Below are 17,856 nucleotides of genomic sequence, written 5' to 3' on the forward strand. Positions count from 1 at the left end.
GAAGGCCGAGATAAAAATAGTACAGCTGGGCTTGTGAACCTTTGCCATTTCCTTCATTTCTAGCACATTAGCTGCGTTATGCAGAAGGAGTGGTAGAAAAATACTTTATGGTAATGAACCATTCTACTTTGGTGGTACAAAACACTCATTTCATCATTTTGTCTCTTAGAATTAAATGTATAAGGGTATGGTATAATTGGTATTTCCCCTTAAGTATTCATTTTCTCATACTGTTTCTTGTGTGTCTGTCTTTATTAAGATTTTTGTTCCTTGTGGTTTCAGGGCACTGTTTTCTAAGCATGTTAGAATAAAACTGTGAGGCATTTTTGTAAAATATAGGGTCTACTTTTAAAATTTTATTGTTGAAGGCTAGAATTTATTAAGACTCTGAAGCCCACCATCTATAGTTACAGTTCTGTAAATATTTGCAATTTACTGAGTGATCAGAAAATGCATATATCTAGACATCTAACTGGCTATGCCTCCAAATACAGAATTGCAGCCGTAGTATTGAAGGTCTAAGGGTTTGTTTTTTTTTTCCTTTGTCAAATCTGGCCATAAATGTACACTTTAGAAAATATACTAATCTTTCCATTGGAAATTAAAAGAAAAAAAATGCAATATGCCTATGGCCTGAATTACTGTGCTTTTTTAATCTTCTGCTGTTTTCTTTTGTACTTCAAATGGTACCTTCAGAGCATTTGGACACACACAGACATCAACAGTAATAGTTGAAAAATATATAAAAAGACATAATTTCAAATTTCCTTATATGAAAAAATAAATATTTGCTATAGCTTTTTTAACTCTTTAGAGAGAAAACTGGCCTTGACCTAACAAAATGTCAAAAGTTTTGTATGTTGGATATAAGTTTGCTTAAATATAATGCCCTGATGTTTCTTTTAGTGACTTCCCATTTCAGAATAGTTGGCTCCACACATGAAATGATGGGTGTTACATGAACTTAGTTTTTTTTAAATTTGTGCTTGGAGAAATTGCACATTCCGCTATTGCACTTTTTTAATGAGTATTTTATTTTTCCCCTGTAGATCTGAAATCATATATTCTACAAATACAGGGAAGAAAGATGTTGCCAAATTGTAGAATGCCATTTCTCTTTATTTTTACTGACAAATACAGTTGGGCCCTGCTGTTATTATCATGTGGTCATTTTACTACTTGCCCATCTGATATTATGTCAGCAATGTCTTTTTTTGTAAATACTGTATCTGAATTGCCAAGGTGCTTGCCCTACCATAAACTAATTCTAACAGTTGTCATGACTTTGAAGTCATGTGGTGTCAACAAAAATAGATGTGTCTGTGGAGTGTGTCACGTATCCTTGTGGGATTAGTGTCCTTGTGTATTCCTGGCTTTTTTCTGCGCTGTCTAATTCATACATTTTGTTCCAGGATTAGAAACTTGCTCTGGCAAGCACATGCACGCGTGTATGTTAGTGGACACACCTGTTGTACTGTCTCTTTGTGTTGCTTTGTGATTCAACCTCCTGGCTGCTGCCTCCTTTTTGTGCACTTTTTAATATTTTTGCCATCAAGAGGGGTTTGTTCTTTTGCTTTGTGCTGAGTTTGAAAACTCAGCCATTCAAAATGGCTATGTGTCTGTAGAAAGTGGTTTGCTTGCAAAAGGTATATAAGTTCCTCTGTTTTCTTAGGGAGAAAAAAAAATTAAAAATATATTAGAACTTCATTTTTATAGTAGATAGAGAAGGGAGATATTTGTGCTGGTATGAGTGGATTGGCAGCCCTTTCCACCACAATTGTTCTAAAAGACTTTTAGGCTGGTCTTGAGAATTAGTAGCCAGTTCTTCTGTCTGTTTTTCTGGGGTTTGTTCAGTAATGGTTTCAAGAGGGATGTTTTTAGAGAGACAAGACATACTTCTGTATTGAAGTGTTATGGATCTGAATCTATTGTGAAAGGGACAAATATCTTATCAAAGGTTGAGAGAAGTGGGCACAGCTGAATCATGTGCGAGTTCTCCTCTTGCTTGGTCAGGCATATTGCCTCAAAATGCCAAGATTTAAGAAAAGTTTTGAAATCTTTATGGCTTGCAGTTTCACAGCTCTGCTGTCAGTGGTTTCCAAAACGCAGTGGTTTCCAGAGTGAGGCAGAGCATGGAAAATGGACTGTGCTGCAGGGAAAATGGCTGAACCTAAGTACAGAGACACCTGGGATCTTGGCCCAGAGTAACTGCTCTTGTGCTGAGTTATTATTGGTGTGCTCTGGATTCCATCCTTGGCAGGATTCGATTTTTCTTATTCTGAGAAGTAAATATATGATTCATAAACTGATTTGAAAAGTATGTGAGGCAGGATTGATGAAAGCCATTTACAAAGTTTTGAAAATAGTGGTTAGGGCTTAGATCATGGCTGGGCTTCGCAAACGAAGATTTGGGAAGGTCTCTACCCACGTTTGTTACAAGCGCGCTGGTGGCTAAAAAGGCCAATACGAGACAGACATGTCTGGTTGTAAAAGGCACAGCAGAAGGACTCCTGAGATAAGAGAATTGATTTGTGACACGTTAAGATGAAGTTTGTTGTATTTAGAAGGTGGTGTCCCGTCTCATTGTCAAGTTTGGAAAGTTCATCATAGCCACGTGTTTGGCTGCAGAGTTACAAAACATTAGCCAAGTTCCACCTGCTTCATAAGAGAAGGCTGTCAATTATATGTTTCAAGCACTGGCGAAGAATCATGTATAGTATAAAATGTTACATGCTGAGAAACTTCTCACCCCTAGAAGAGAGTCCTATTTTTTTACAGAGCTCCTAGAACAGCTTTCCTAATGGGAGTATGTATCTTGTAAATACAGCAGTGGGAGACAGGTTGCTTTATACAAACTAAATTACTGTATTTAAAAGAATTAGATAATGCATTGTCTTTTAAAAGAGAAAAATCTTATTGCATGGAGGTTTTATATGAAATAGTGCATGCATTCCTTTATGCTTTTAGTGAACATGTGCTTATAAACAAACTACAAAATTCCTAGCAAGAGGGCATGACAGAAAGGTTCTCTAAGTGCTAGAAGGTGACAGAAAAATGGTGAGCTTAGAATTTTTTTATAAGGCAAGCATCCTTAACTGTGGTGTTTTAAGCAAATCTGGTTTCAACAGAAAAATGTATAATATTTTCAAGCATAAATATCTAGCAAGGTAGGTTGTTTCAGGGCTAGATTTTTGGATTCAGTCCCTACCCTTCAGCCTTGCAGTACTAATCCCTCAGTTTTCAGATATTGGATTCAGTAGGCTTTATTATTTAATGCCTTTTGTCTGGCATGGAAGACTAATGAAATATTGGCATGCTAAGGGCCACCAAATCTGTGGAACAAGACTCGACTGTGCAAGGTCAATGAAAAGAAGTAGAAGAGAGTAGAAAGAATAACATTTCACTTCAGGTGTCTGATTTGCATTCTCAAATAGGTTGTTTTTTTTTTAATTATCCAAGTTAGAGCATTGTAGATTTTTATATGAACTATGTCCCAAGACATTAGATTGGCAACATGTCTAGTAGAAATCACACATCTGAAGTAGAAATATTTGGAGGGGTTTTTCCCCCCTTTTTATTTCATATTGCTGTCTCTACCTTCTCTTGTAGGTTCTCCAGTGCTAACCAGGTATCAGTTTAGGAGTTTGTATCCTAAAATATATTTATATATTTTTCTTGAAAAGGTACTTCTTTTACAGAGGAATAAAAGTTGGGGAGAACCATCTCTGACAGCTTGCAGGTCAATATTTCAGTCAGAAGAACAAACAAGAATGAACTGCAGAACTCAGTGTCTTAACTTAATAGGCAATTTAGGGCAGGTTTGAAATGGAAATGCGAGTGATGACCTGGAATGGCTGCAAGATGGGGGTAGTTCCTTGTGCTGCCTGGGCAAGTAGCTGCAGCAGAGAGTGACAGGATGGCAGACAGGAGCAGGAGGCATTTGCCACAACTGTTTGGTCAATGGGAATCTGAATCCACAAACTCAATTGAAGTGGGAACACAGCATTAGCAGATCACCAGAATGTTAGAGCATCTTCCCTATGGGGAAATGTATGTTGTCCATCTCCAGCAGACCTACTCGGCCAAGTTCCTTGAAGATTATCTGTTTAAAGTTGTTTCTTGGGTCATAAAAAAACTCTCAAACATAAAATATTAAATCAAGTAGTAAAATTTAAATAGAATATAGATAAATTACAGTTACCAGTATCAGATGCCATGATTTTGAATGAAGTCTGACTGTCTCTCATTTTTAGATTTCATAGTTAATAGGAAAGTTTTTTTTCTCCCATTGAGGCTGGAGTGGGGTGTGAAGAACTTCACCAAAAATTTAAGCAAGCTGAATGTTGGTTATGGATAAAGGAAATAATCATTAATGAAAGAAAGTCATAAATATCAGAAGCAGTGCAACAGCTGTTTAATACTGGTACTTTTTTGATGGAGTTGTGGCCCACTGAGGGAAATTTCCCTGAGCAAGGACTGGACAACAATGGAAGCAGACAAAAACTATTAATCATAGGTGCATAACATAGTACAAACTGTATGAATTGTACTTGTGCATCCCAGTTCAATCATTTCAAGTATTATATTTAGTTTTAAGGGTCCTAGGAATCAGGGAAGGGACTAGAGCTGAAAAAATGTGTAATGAGAAGAGAGGTTGAAAAGATTAGTGATATTTAAATTGAAAAAATAATCAGTATGAGGAAGTGTGGGAAAAGGACATGAATTGTATAAAGATAAAATAAGGGAGCCTTAGTTAACATTACAGAAGCAAGAATAATATTCAGTAGAAGACAAGCGATTAATTAAAATAGGATTTGAAATGCATCAGTAATTTTAAAAGCTAAAAGTTTATTGAATAGCTAATAGTGAGAATGGCAATAGTGAGAATATCAGAACAACTGTCTCTTTCCAAAAAATCAGTATCCCACGTCTGCTGATGGTCATGTATGGATGCGTAGGAAAGGAGCAGAAGGTTAGATCATGTAGATGATTTTTTCAAGTTTTTCAACCTGAAGTTTCAACTTAAAGTTTTTCAAGCTTAAAGCAATCTGACATGCAGTTGAGCAGACACTGTTTCCATGTGTTTGTGTTTAACACTTGTTTGGGGTTTTATCTATCTGTATATTTTGTCATCCCACTTATGCTTTTGGCTTTCATGTTGTGGCAATGAGTGTCACGGTTGTGATTATGGTTTATGTGATGCAGTCTAGCTTTTCCATTTATTTATTTATTATAAACCTGCTGCCTGATTTCATAATTTCATTGATTTCATTAACAAGAATACCCAGTTACATTAAGAAAAACAACTTTTTAAAGAGAGGGTGACTCAAGGCTGCCTCTCTAAGCAAGGCTTTCTCTAATTATTCACTGGTGAGTGTCTTGTTCCCTGCAGGAGATACAGTATTTACTGCTTGACTGTCGTCTGGTATAACAGCTTCTGTGGACAGCCAGTAGGTTTCATCCTGGCTATGATTGCTGTGTCCTTATGGTGAATAAAGTTGATTCCTGGATATTTCTAATACAGTGGTAATACTTGGAATGAAACACTTCGCCCATTGAATGCACAACATTGCACACACTTTTCTGTAAATACTAGTGCATAGCTTTCAAGGTGCATATCCTGAGACCAAGCCCTACCTCTCTAGAGCCCAGTGGTAGAATGTTTTTTGACAGAACCTGCCTTCTGTCCCCAGACTCACACACATGTAGTAACAAGGCGAATGCTATGTTATCTTGCGTTGTAGGCGAAAGTTCGATGTGTGCTTGCTGGCCCTCGCCTTAGTTCATGTGTTTACATGCTGTAATGACCACAGAACAGGTTGGTTTCTGAGGCCCAGAATATAGCAGATCTCTCACTGACTCATAGGTGTAATGAAAGCAAAATCAGAAACTTTCTGTCAAAATCATAGGAAGTTCTTTTTAATTAAAAATAGGAAATGGTTCCTGCTTGCTGGGCTTTGTGTTCCAAATGTGATCATGTAAAGCAAGGGTTTGCAGTATGTATTGAGTATCCTAATCTCTACTCCTCTGTTGTTTTTTTTTCTAGGAAAAGCTCTGCCTACCACATCACATCCTAGAAGAAAAGGGCTTGGTAAAAGTGAGCATAACAGTTCAAGCATTGCTAGATGTAACCACAGTGAAACAAGCTTTATTCACATGAAACTACTCTCTCTGCTGTTACCAGCTCCACTGTGCCGTGAAAGAATCAAAAAACTGCCCGTCTGTTCAAACTGCATTGAAAAAAACCCCAATACTCCAAGAGTATTCTTACACTTTAAATTTTAAAACCATGTTTCAGACTGTACGTATGTGTCAAACTACAGAGCAGAAACGAAACAGAAACATTTTCTAGAAGAAGTTGGCGCTTCACTGCTTTTACACGTCACTTTGTACAGTACTTACTAAAACAACCACCTCTCTGCCACTTAAAAATGTGTGGAGCACACAGCTGTCTTGCAGCAAGATACCTTCGTATTATTAAACTAAGAATCGCTGTAATCATTTGGGGGGAGGGAGAAGGGAGAGTAAATCAGACTGCTACCATGGTAGGTTTTTCTGCAGTTGCGTCAGGCTATTGCCTTTTAAAAAAATCCAGACATAAAATATTTATATAAATATTATTTATTAGTGAGTTGTTATTCATCCTTTGGATGCAGAATGTAAATTAGGAAACTGTATTTTATTACTGCTTTTTTTGTGGTTAAACACTTTATTTTAATATAAATACTTAGTTATTTTTTATTCTACTTGGTGTGCAGTAGCTCTAGATCTTCGTAAATTGTATTTTCTAACATAAGATAAAAAAAAGCAAACAATAGGTGCTTTTAATAAAAGAACAGCTAGCTGGAATGGAATTCTTTATTTCTTGAATCTGTGGAACATTGGTAAAAAATTCCATTCTGCCTTCCACTGAGTTTCCTACATTCCAGTAGCACTTCTCCCCTCACTCCACTAAATCGGTTGAAACTGAGAGCACACCCATTTTATTTGTATATAGATGTTTAAAAACAAACAAACAAAAAAAGGAAATATGTAAACTTGAACAATAAATGTGAACAAATATTTTTGATTGCTTATTTTACTATGCACAAGACATTTAACTTTTGCCACAACAAAATGAATGATGTGCATTAGGATCATGTGTCTTGAAATATAATTTTGCACTGTAACTCGATTTCTTTTAAACACTACAGCACTACAGAACGAATACAAAAAAATAGCACGAGACCATTAACAAGATTTACCTGGTAGCCAAAAAATTAATTTGTTTTCTTCAGTGATTCCTTCAAGAGGAGATAAAATGACTAAAATTGCCAAAGGTAGTCTCAAAGATGGGATCTTCCAGATCTAACCCACTGCTGGGTACAGTGCTTCTCCTTAAGAGTCTCTGCAGAATTAAGCACAATGTTCTGTAGTGCACATTTGCAGGATCAGACCTCTAATCCCACATCAGCAATAGGAAATAAGGAAGATTCTTCTTCTTTTCACCACTTTATGTTTTTTGAAGAGATTTTTTAAAAGCATAATATATTACTAAGACATCATGCATTTTAGATTAAAAAGATCCAGCACAGCAATTCTTACAGTATCTGGAACATCCATTTTTCTTTCATACGAGAGGCCAGTGATGGGACTTGGGCAAGCAGGATGGGGAAGCTGCACGTGGTGAAAGGCGAGCTGGTGGTGGGCACACAAGCAGGTAGTTGGAAATGCAGAGTGGCAAAAAAAGAGGCAATGTGGTGGGAGGGATTAAACATTTAAGCAAGAGCATGTGGAGAGACCTATCATGTAAAGACTTTTGTAAAGAATGATACACACTTGTCACTACCACATATCCAGGCAGTTTCATGCCCGTTCACAAACACTGCATTCAAACCCACCACTGTTCCAATGGCAGATTTCTAATGGCTCACATGGTATTTGAATGCAGACCATGTGCTTTGACACCACAAATTGCTGCCATGCTCGTGTGTGGTGACAGCAATGTGTTAGGAGGAGGAAAGTGGGCTCACAGACAATGAGCCATCCAGTATGCATGGCATATCCAGTTACTTCAACCAAAGCAAAAGCGTTAATTTTATAGAGGGAACATTGACTTAAATTTTAATTTTGATTGGCAGCTAACTTATTGTTTCCTTTAAAATGTACTGTGCACTTTAACACTAAATGAAAATGTATTTTAATATTTTACAGAGCTGCACAAATATCTGTTTTGTCAAAAGCTAAAGCAATGTAAAGAAAATTAAGTTTTCAAGTCAGAGTTTATCAAATTTTAAAAGCATTCAAGGATGGAGTATAAAAATAGGAATATTGATTTCTGCAGCTTGAGGAATAAAATGCAGGTTTCCTGAGTATTTTTTTACAATGTATATATGTCAACATGAAGCTTTGTAATTATTATTTTGACAAATCTTGTTTTTTCATAATTAAAATTTGTTTTTCTTCTGATAGTGTCTTTCCGTATTTGCTTGAAGTTGGCTGTAAATAAATAGCTCTAAATATTTTGTAATACAGCTTTTTTTATGCAGTCTTAACCTGTATGGCTAACAAGAGAATCTTCATGAACCTTTGTACAATATTTATATGTGCAATAAAACATGCATGGCAAATCTATAATATCCTACGCAGTGAACATAATGTATATAGAAAATCTTTACTGTAGTTACAATTAAACTATATTATTTGCAGAAAGCCTTTAAGGACTATCCCTGTGATTAATGGTTTCTTGTGAGAGATGGTATTTGGAGAGCTTAACATTGGGAATGATGGGTTTGGGGATGGAAAAGGTGATGATGTGATGCAAATAAAGGAATTTTGCAGCTAAACTAGGAATAGGATCCAGCTGGTAACTGTTATGTAACTGCAAATGTGGTTCCTGCACCTTTGCTGCTCCTGTTGTTAAGGTCTCCTGCCAGTCCTTTAGTGACAGTGAATTATCTGCCCTCTGCTTCCAGGGCTGGGTGGGCTCAGGGAGCCTCCTTCAGTTTGTTCCTGCTCACATTGATGTATTAGAGTTGTTCATTTTACTGCTTCCACTTCTCTGCACAGGGCAGTTTTTTCTCCTCCTTCCCCTCCTCCTGAAATGTAGAGATTATTCTGCAGACTTCTGCTTTAGCAAACAAAATCTGGGTTTATTCTGGCTAATTTTATCTGGCTAATTCCTTTATTCTACTGAATCCGAGCAATAGTGCTCACCTTCAGACCTGGGGATAACCCAGTGCACCAGGGCTGTGCTGAGCTGCTCTGTGCTGCCCCTGTCTGCAGAGACAAGTAGTAGGTACTGCTGCTTGTAGGTAGGACACACATACAGCCTTCTCTTTCTCATGCAGGTTTCTGAAGTCTCCCAAGTACAGACTGTGCTAGATTCTCATTTCTCTATTGAAGTATCTTTACTTTAACTAGGTGACTTCATGGCTGTATTTTTTCATATTCGGTAGTGGATTTGGGAAGGAGAGAATCTTTCTGCAATAATCTCCTTTTGGAGAATTCTTGAAATGCATACACTTGCATATTCCTAGCCTTCAGAGCTCACCCCACAAATAAGTAAGTAGATGCAACATTACATAATTTAAGCCTGTCACCAGCAGAGAAATGTAAGTTCCCAGCATCAGACTCCCTGTAGCCCAGAATCTAGAAGAGGCCAGAGACACAGAAGAGCATTCAGCACTGCTTAAAAAAGGCAACTGATCCTACATCTATCCTACTGTTTCCTCTGGCAAGAGTGAGTCAAGGTTTGAGCAATGATTCAGGTCCTACTGAACTATGAGAAAGCAGTTTACAAGTGATTACTCGAACATATGATAAACAGCTCACTGGAACAATCTGTGTTCTTGTCCAAGGTAGCTGGCAAAATTATACCACTGGGAACTATTTTAGATCTACAACTGTCAGGCCTACATTCTGCCATCTTTTGTACAATAAGCACACACACTTTCAACAATGACATATGAGATCATCTAGACAGAAATTACTTTTTTCAGATCTATTTAGTAGTTCCCTGTAACTCCTATTAAATCTAAGGAACACAGCATAAGCCTTTCCCACTCAGCAATAATCAAAGGAATGGAGAAAATAACCCTCCTTTACTACAGACTGCTTCCTTCACATAGTTTATAAGAGGTCTTTTCTTTTAAGTATCATCCATTAAATACTCCAGATCATCTATCTGATGTCGTAATGCACAGGACAGTAAACCACTGTGCACAGAAAGCTTCTGTCTGTATTCTCCACCAGACTTTGTCTTTGGAATATATTCAGACAGGCCAAGGAAAAATACACCTACCAGTTCAGATTAATTAAGTAGCTTGATTAGTTATGCCGCTAATGACTTCCTTCACCATTAAGGGATGAGGTGAACCTCAGTAATTAATTAGCTGAAGGGACACCCTGTCTCTGCACAGTTGCACTAGAAACTGTCTCGAGGTCCCACCTACATACCCACACTCATAGCCTGAAACTGACTCATGTGCTGAGTTACATTTTTACCCAGAATGCAGCATGCACCTTCACGGTGTTCAGAGAGTTTTCCAAGCACGGAGAAACGTTCCAAATACTTACTCTAAAGCACACACATCAGATTAAGGGGGACTTTTATTTTTCTTAGCAGTACAGTCAGAAGAGTTCAATTTTACAAACGTTACTTCAGCAAATGATTTTTGTTTAGTTCATCTCTATCCCTTGATTCACATTGGACAGGCAACACTCACATCCAAGTGGTTCAGGCATTGAGGTATTTTGCATGGTGTTTGATGTGATCATTAATAAATGTAGCAATGAAAAAATAGCTGTGATCATAACCCTAGAAAAGAACAACAACAAAGAAATTAGCAAACAACATAAGGTTTGTAATAAAGAAATCATGCTAAGCTCTCTTATAGGAAAGGTAATGACTCTCTTGGTTTGATCCATTTTAAGAAATACCTGGATTATGTCTAAAAATGGTAAAGAATATCCAACAGGTTAGGTATATATGAACACTAGAAAGCTAAACAAACAGAAAGTACCTTAACCTGCCCAAATCTGGGCCACTAAGCTAGAGAGGGGTGTCAGCTCCAGACTGAGATGCAATCGGAGAGAACAGTTCCCACTGTCCTACCAGTAAAACACAGGGCATATGGATAACACAGCCCGGGTCTGAATTACCTCTCCATCCATACTGCTAAAATGATGTCAACCCCTGAACCACTGCCCTTCATCAGCACTAACTCTAGGTGCAGGGTTTATGATAAATCAGAGAGGACAATCCCTCACTCTCCAGACCTGGGCCCCTCACTGGGTCTGGCTGGAAGTTGTCAGTGGCTTACAAAGACTCCATTGCTCTCAGGACAGTGTTGTTTTGGGTCACTGCACCATAGGAAAAAGCAATCCTTCCACCCAGGTCCTTAAGTGATTCTAAGATTTTAAGCAGTTCCACCCCTTTCCTGATTTACACAGACACATGCAAACTAAATCATCATGAAATTTTATGTTGAGCACAATACCCACAGCACAGAAAGAGATCCATCTGTCACTTTGCTTGTACAGTGACTGTGATACTTAGTAAAAATGACTAATGCTGTGTCTTCAGCCAAGCACTGGCAACTCGAGCCATCACCGAGGGATCGGCCTGTACAAACTGGAATTGTGACGGCACCTAGTGGTGAAGTGCAGCTAAATCAGGTGGATACTGCATCCCTTGATGGCCGATACAACAGAAAGTGTCACTTCCCACCCTCTTCCCCGCTTGGCCAGGGACAAGAGTGAGAGCATGTCCCGTTAACAAGATACTCTCTTCACTGCCTGCTGCATAAATCCAAAAATCACAAAGCAAGAACCCAACAATCAAGGGCTGCAGAAGCAACTTGCCTGCTGCAGTCTGAAGACTACTGGGATTTTTTGCTCTGTGCAGGCAGCAATGAAGTTATCAGGCAGTAACTGGCCTGCAGATAGGAACTGGTCATCTTTGCCCTGATCAATCAAGATGTCAAGGCGAGGGCCTGAGTAGGCCTTCACAAGCTGTGTAGCATCATATGCCTGCAAAAATAAATGAGAAGCAACATCCAGTTACATATGTGCGGCTGGATCCACTTTGCTGACTTCAAGAAAAGAATGGCACGGAGAGGGTACTGGGCAGCATGATCAGGACACCAAGTTACACTTTGGAAGAGCAAAAAACTCCAGAAATTCCAAGCAATTGAAAATTAATACCCATGGTCTAAAAAGGGAAAATTGTATGATCTACCTAATTTCCAAGTTGGCAGTTTGACCGAACAGAATCCAGCCCAGGAGAATCAGAAAACAGCAGTATAATCAGTACTGATTCACACCCTTGTTCAGACACTAGATCCTGCTAAAGAAACTTGGTATCTTGATGTAACTACTTTGGCAGCACACATCATAACTTAAAGGCTCTAAACATACATGTATCAAAATGAAATTGTGCATGGGGAACATGTTTCCTGTGAGGTCCTGTGCTTGGTACATGCTCAAAATAAAAAATTCCTTTAAAAAGACAGCAAAGTGTTTAAGGCTGTGGAGAAGACTGGTCACCAACAAACAGCAAAGCCGAAGTCCTGCACCAAGGCATCAGAGCCATCCTTCCAGGATGCCTTTAGATCCAAAAATGACACTACAATGGAAATGGGAGTTGGGCTCAACCAAGCATTGTGGCCATGGTATAAAATGATGCTGCACATATTTACATGGCAATCTTAAGCCAAAATACAGAAATCAGAGGTTTTATATCTGTGCCAAAGGCAGGTCTAAGTCTGTTCCTGATGACTGCTGTTGATCTAGTAGACTGGGCTTACAGAAGAACAAAGCAAGTTAAGGGGACAAAAAACAGGTTTTGTTTTGTTTCACAACAAATAAATTAAGTCTAATCAAGTCTAACTGGTGATTTCTAAGTATACAAGCTACTCTATTAGCAATTATAAAAGCAGCTATCACTCTCCTTTTCTGTAGTGTTTTAATCAGATCTGGATGTCTTCCTAGCAGGTACTTCAATCAAATTTCCAAGGGATTTAACTGAAGCTTGTGCTTATTTAGAAGGAAATCTGAGTACCTGGTCATGATGATCCCTTCAGCTTAGTTCTAGAAATACAGTGCAATGTTTAATCTGAGATTAAGAACACTGAACAGATGCCCAAATAATGCAGCAGCATGCAGATAAAAATTTTTGTATCTCAGCCATTCATATATGACTACTTACATCTCAAAATTAAGGCCCGGGAGCTAAAACCTAACTTTGTCTAGTTTAATCCTGTTCTACAGGATATGAATTTCCAAGTATCCAATGGGCTCCTCTTCCAGCTGCCTCCCACAGGCTGCCCCTGAAGATGCCATGAGGCTCATCAGTCTCTGAACAGTTTGCAGCAGGCTCTTTTCAGGCTACTACAAAAATCAACTGATCATAAATCAACTGCTCACAATTCTTCTAAGCACAGATTTTTACATTTTCATAAACCAGAGAGGAATGTAGTCAATTTGATGAGAGACCTCTATCTCATTACATTTTTATAAGCACCATCAGGCAACAGCAAGTCATACCCACCAAAAACAAACAATGCTTTTCCATGCTTAGGGGTGTAGCAAAACAACAGCACCAGTTCAGGGGAACCCCAGAGTTTCATTCCAGACTCCTGCTGCGATATATTTACAGATCACTCGTTCATTTGTTATTAAAGAACTGTGGTTGCAACACATACCTCCCACTTGGTTGTATCTGGTCCCAGATATCCACCAAAGGCTTTCTTCCCCCACTGACACTGAATTGGGTTGCAGATAGGAGCAAATGCTGATACAGACTGCTCAGAAAGAAAGCATGAAAAAATACTATGTAACAATGAACTCCTGAAACTGAAACTGTTGATACATTTAATGCTGTAACAGAACTCAGAATTCTTCTGCCACATCTACAGAATCATAGAATCACAGAATCAGCCAGGCTAGAAGGGACCTCCAAGATCATCAAGTCCAACCCCTGATCCACTACCACCATGGTTACTAGACCATGGCACTAAATGCCACATCCAGTCTCATCTTAAAAACCTCCAGGAACAGAGAATCCACCACTTCCCTGGGCAGCCCATTCCAATTACCCTCTTGTCTTACTGATAGCTGCCTGGGAGAAGAGACCAACCCCCACCTGGCTACAACCTCCTTTCAGGTAGTTGTAGAGAGTGATGAGGTCTTCCCTGAGCCTCCTCTTCTCCAGGGAAATCTCTATAAGCATTAGTATACCTTATATAACCTATACTGTATCTTACTTTGTACTTTCCAGGATTCTTCAGAGCAAGAATAAGAGCTCCATGACCTCCCATGGAATGGCCAAAAATAGACATCCGTTCAGAGTCAGTTGGAAAATTGGCATTTATTAGTTTAGGCAGCTGTAAAGGAAACAACAGTGTAATAAAAATGTTAAAGCAACTTCAGTGTGTTTAAGAAAAAAATCACACAACGAATTAACTAACCAATTAACTAACACATTTTAATGCCACGAAGCCACTGAAACCAAAGGTACATCTGTGTTCCAGCCTGACATCTGTGATCATGGCCTGAAAGCAACCTGAACACGATTGAAAAATCAAAAGGAAACAATGCAACAAATAATAAGTAACTCAAACTATCTCTAGAGAAATCTATCGTAACCTTGTAACACAAGATGTGGGAATTTCCTGAGAGAAATTTCTTGATAGAGACATAAATATGCATGTGCTCCTGTAAGTGATCAGAATGGCAAATTTTTCTTGGGATACTATTTTTTCCCCATATTCCCATTAACTCGGGTTTTATTGCAGACCACACGAAACACGTAAGAGCAAACTGGACACTCACCTTTCTAATATACATCTCAAGGATCTGCTTTTATACCCAGTTAAAGAACCACCTCCCCATCCCCCACAAGACAGCACAAACAGTGTGAACAGGCAATACAGCTGAAGTACTGGTGCAGTGAAACGCAGTGGGTTGTTTCACAAGCAGCAGAGCAGAGATTTTACAGGAGCAGAGAATGCACAGGTAACAAACTAAGATCAGAAGCACAGGCCAACCCTGTGCCATCTCCAGCAGGAAAGCAGACTCAAGGAGTTCCTGCTCAAGCCCTGCCAGATGTTATCATCTGTGTGCTGTGGTTCTCTCTCTTCTCAGTTCTAGGACAATATCTGTTTGGTGGGGAAAGGCCTAACAACTGGATAAATCCGATCACTGAAACAATCAGGGATTCAAAAAGAAAAAATACATTCTTTTTATAACAGAGAAAAGCAAGAAAATGACAAACCATCCACAGGCTATCGAAATCACCTTAAGCAAACTTTGGTGCTGGGAACAAAGAGTATGACTGAACCATACCCCTTTACCTTACCCAGCATCAACAGGAGCAAAGTTACCTCATCTTTTATGTAGGAATACATTCTATAGTTTGTTTTCCAAGGATCTTCAGTGGCATCCACATAAAAACCAGCACCAGTGCCAAAATCCCAGCTTTCATCTTCTCCTTCAACATTGCAGCCACCTAGAATGAAAATTCTTTCTACAGTTACTGTCTTTACTACATGTTCAGAACTGGAAAACCTGCCGTACAAATCAGAGACTTGGGACTCAAGTTTCCCAATCATCATATCTCTACCCCTCCAAATATAAAACAATTCAGATTTTCATTCATTAGTACAGTGTTTTCAACCATTATTTCAACAACCCTTTCAAAATGTCACTTACATAATACCTGCATATATATCAAACTTCTAAATAGTTTCAGTATCTCTTCATAACTAATTATGACATAGAGATCTCTCCTAAATTACTTCTGTAAAGTTTTGTCCAATTTACCTAGGGACTTAATCAAAAGTTGTTATTTGTTAATTGGCCCTATCAGCTTATTTCAGTCTCTAGGCTTCATCCTATCAAGTACAAGAAACTACGTGAGAAACCAAAACTGAAAAAAATTTCCTTTCCCCCAGAACACGTATCACCAAATAGTGTGTCTAGGCCAATTTATGTCTTCAAATAATGTCTGCTGACCTTCCTTTCTAAGATTCTAGAGAATATTAACACTGTTCCTGTAATTTCTTAAGTCTATACCTCTACCTTTTCTGCAATTCATTTCATTGCTTCCACCTATATCTCTCCATGAAATTTAAGTAGTTTCTTCTTTGAATAACTGCAGGGTTGTAACCTCTTTTCCAAGGCTATGCTTTCAAACTAAATTTGCAGATGTGTCCTTGAAAGTAATACGTCCCATCCAGTCCTCCCTTTGATTAGTCTGTGATTTACCAGCCTGGTTTGCAGAACAGAATGTAATATTTCAAGGTATATGTGGTAGGAAAATAATGGCCTCTCTTTCTCCAAAATGTTCCTAGTTTCTGCAATCCAAAATTCCATGGGTTTTTACCACTGTCAGATTACACTGCAAACCCATGTGTAATTTGACAGTGCCTCATACTTTGTGTAAAGATACCTGCCACGCTGTCACAGTGTGAAATCAGATTTGCACAAGGATTCAAAGTTGACTCTGCTTCAGACTGACATGCCCTTGAATGCTGAGTGATTTCATAACTTAACAGTCCAACAGCCCCAGGGACTCAGGGCGCTTACACAACACGTTGGATATAGAAAGTCTATCTTCGGTACCTCGGAGATAGACAAAAACTCAGTAAGTCCTGCCAGGCAATGAAGGCAACGCTCATTATGCTAAAAGAAACTTTCATGAAGCCTTGAAAAACCAGAAATTTGAAAAGAAATCTGCATAATACTGCTCAGCACACCTGCCTGGAAAAGCAAACCCCTTAAAAGAAGGAAAAGTAAAGTCTACCAAGGCCTGACAGAGGGTCTGTAATGACAGGTATTTAATGATTTCATGCAGTCTTTTTACCCACCAGGTACATTTCCTAGCTCCTGGAAGATAATTCTCATTTAGCCATAACTACACAGTTAAAAGGCATATGTAAGCATTTTCACTGCACGTGCTCAGATCTCTTAACTAATGATTATATTTTAATTGTTCTTCACTTGTTTCTCCAGACAGCTCAAAGAGACTTAAGAACATTTGGAGTCTCTGAGCTAAAATTTAAGAGTATAATATGAAACACATACTGAATTTCATCCAAATAGCGAAGCAATCCTTATGAGTTATTAGACTTAAAGGCACAAGAGAAGCTGCCAAAAGTGATTTAAAAAAAAATGGACACAGCAATGAATATGCAAATGCAGTTACACATTGATGGAGACAACTTACACAGACAACATCAAAAACAAGTTCCAGTATAATCACTCAATGTCAATAAGGCAAAGGTTAGCTGCCCATCTCTAGCCTGCAGCAAATAGCAACAATGAAGTGTAAAGTTCATTCATACACAAGTTTTGCTCTTCTGTCTCTCTTCTTCACGAGAAACATGTATTTATGTTCTTTGATCTGACACAACTTCAAAACCTCAATGTGAAAAATATTTTATGGACAGAATATCACATCATTTCAATATTGTCTCTATTCAGATCTGACCCATTAAAGCTTGGGAAACAGTGGAAGACTGCCACCTTTGTATATAGCACCCACGAGAGTTTAGCAGAATCCAGCAAATATGAAACATAAAACACTGAATCCCCAAATGACTCTATTTCCAATAAGTGCTGATCCACGATTTTCAGGTTTCCCATACTCAGCCTTATACAAATAACAGCACAACATTTAAAAACTCCGTTCATCAGTAGTCTATTGTAGTGGCAGGGGGGGAAGGGTTTCTGGTTTGTTTTTCCAAGTATGGAATCCTCTACAGACATGTGTTTAATTGGCTTTAGAAGACAGAATACGATAAAGAGCAAACATTGCAGCTTTGTGTCACAACACAGGTCTGCAGGTTTTACAGAGTCTCAGCAAGTCACAAA

General features: G+C 38.5%; 3 protein-coding genes across 12 annotated transcripts in view; 2 read left to right on the forward strand and 1 right to left on the reverse strand.

The window, feature by feature from the left end:
* Positions 1-8,705, forward strand: part of LRCH1 (leucine rich repeats and calponin homology domain containing 1) — a 115,666-nt gene extending 106,961 nt beyond the window's left edge. For 4 of the 6 annotated variants that reach the window (XR_010428713.1, XR_010428714.1, XR_010428715.1 and 1 more), the window contains one exon: positions 6,047-6,162. Coding sequence is in view for 2 of the 6 variants with exons in the window: in XM_064647283.1 (XP_064503353.1) it covers positions 6,047-6,160 (114 nt within the window). In the remaining 4 variants the exon portion in view is untranslated. Of the gene's footprint in view, positions 1-6,046 lie in introns of all 6 variants that reach the window. The other 2 variants (XM_064647283.1, XM_064647284.1) reach the window with 1 other exon arrangement.
* The window catches only part of RB1 (RB transcriptional corepressor 1), a 544,421-nt gene that overhangs the window by 44,641 nt on the left and 481,924 nt on the right, over positions 1-17,856 (forward strand). The window lies entirely within an intron of this gene.
* Positions 10,573-17,856, reverse strand: part of LOC135410520 (S-formylglutathione hydrolase) — a 52,757-nt gene continuing 45,473 nt past the window's right edge. For all 5 annotated transcript variants that reach the window (XM_064647300.1, XM_064647302.1, XM_064647303.1 and 2 more), the window contains 5 exons: positions 15,366-15,490; positions 14,247-14,366; positions 13,686-13,784; positions 11,845-12,012; positions 10,573-10,798 (listed from right to left, as the gene is read on the reverse strand). In XM_064647300.1, coding sequence (XP_064503370.1) covers positions 10,718-10,798; positions 11,845-12,012; positions 13,686-13,784; positions 14,247-14,366; positions 15,366-15,490 — 593 coding nt within the window. In that variant the 3' untranslated portion in view covers positions 10,573-10,717. The remainder of the gene's footprint in view (positions 10,799-11,844; positions 12,013-13,685; positions 13,785-14,246; positions 14,367-15,365; positions 15,491-17,856) is intronic.

Source organism: Pseudopipra pipra, chromosome 2, assembly GCF_036250125.1.
Source record: "Pseudopipra pipra isolate bDixPip1 chromosome 2, bDixPip1.hap1, whole genome shotgun sequence".
Lineage (NCBI taxonomy): Eukaryota > Metazoa > Chordata > Aves > Passeriformes > Pipridae > Pseudopipra > Pseudopipra pipra.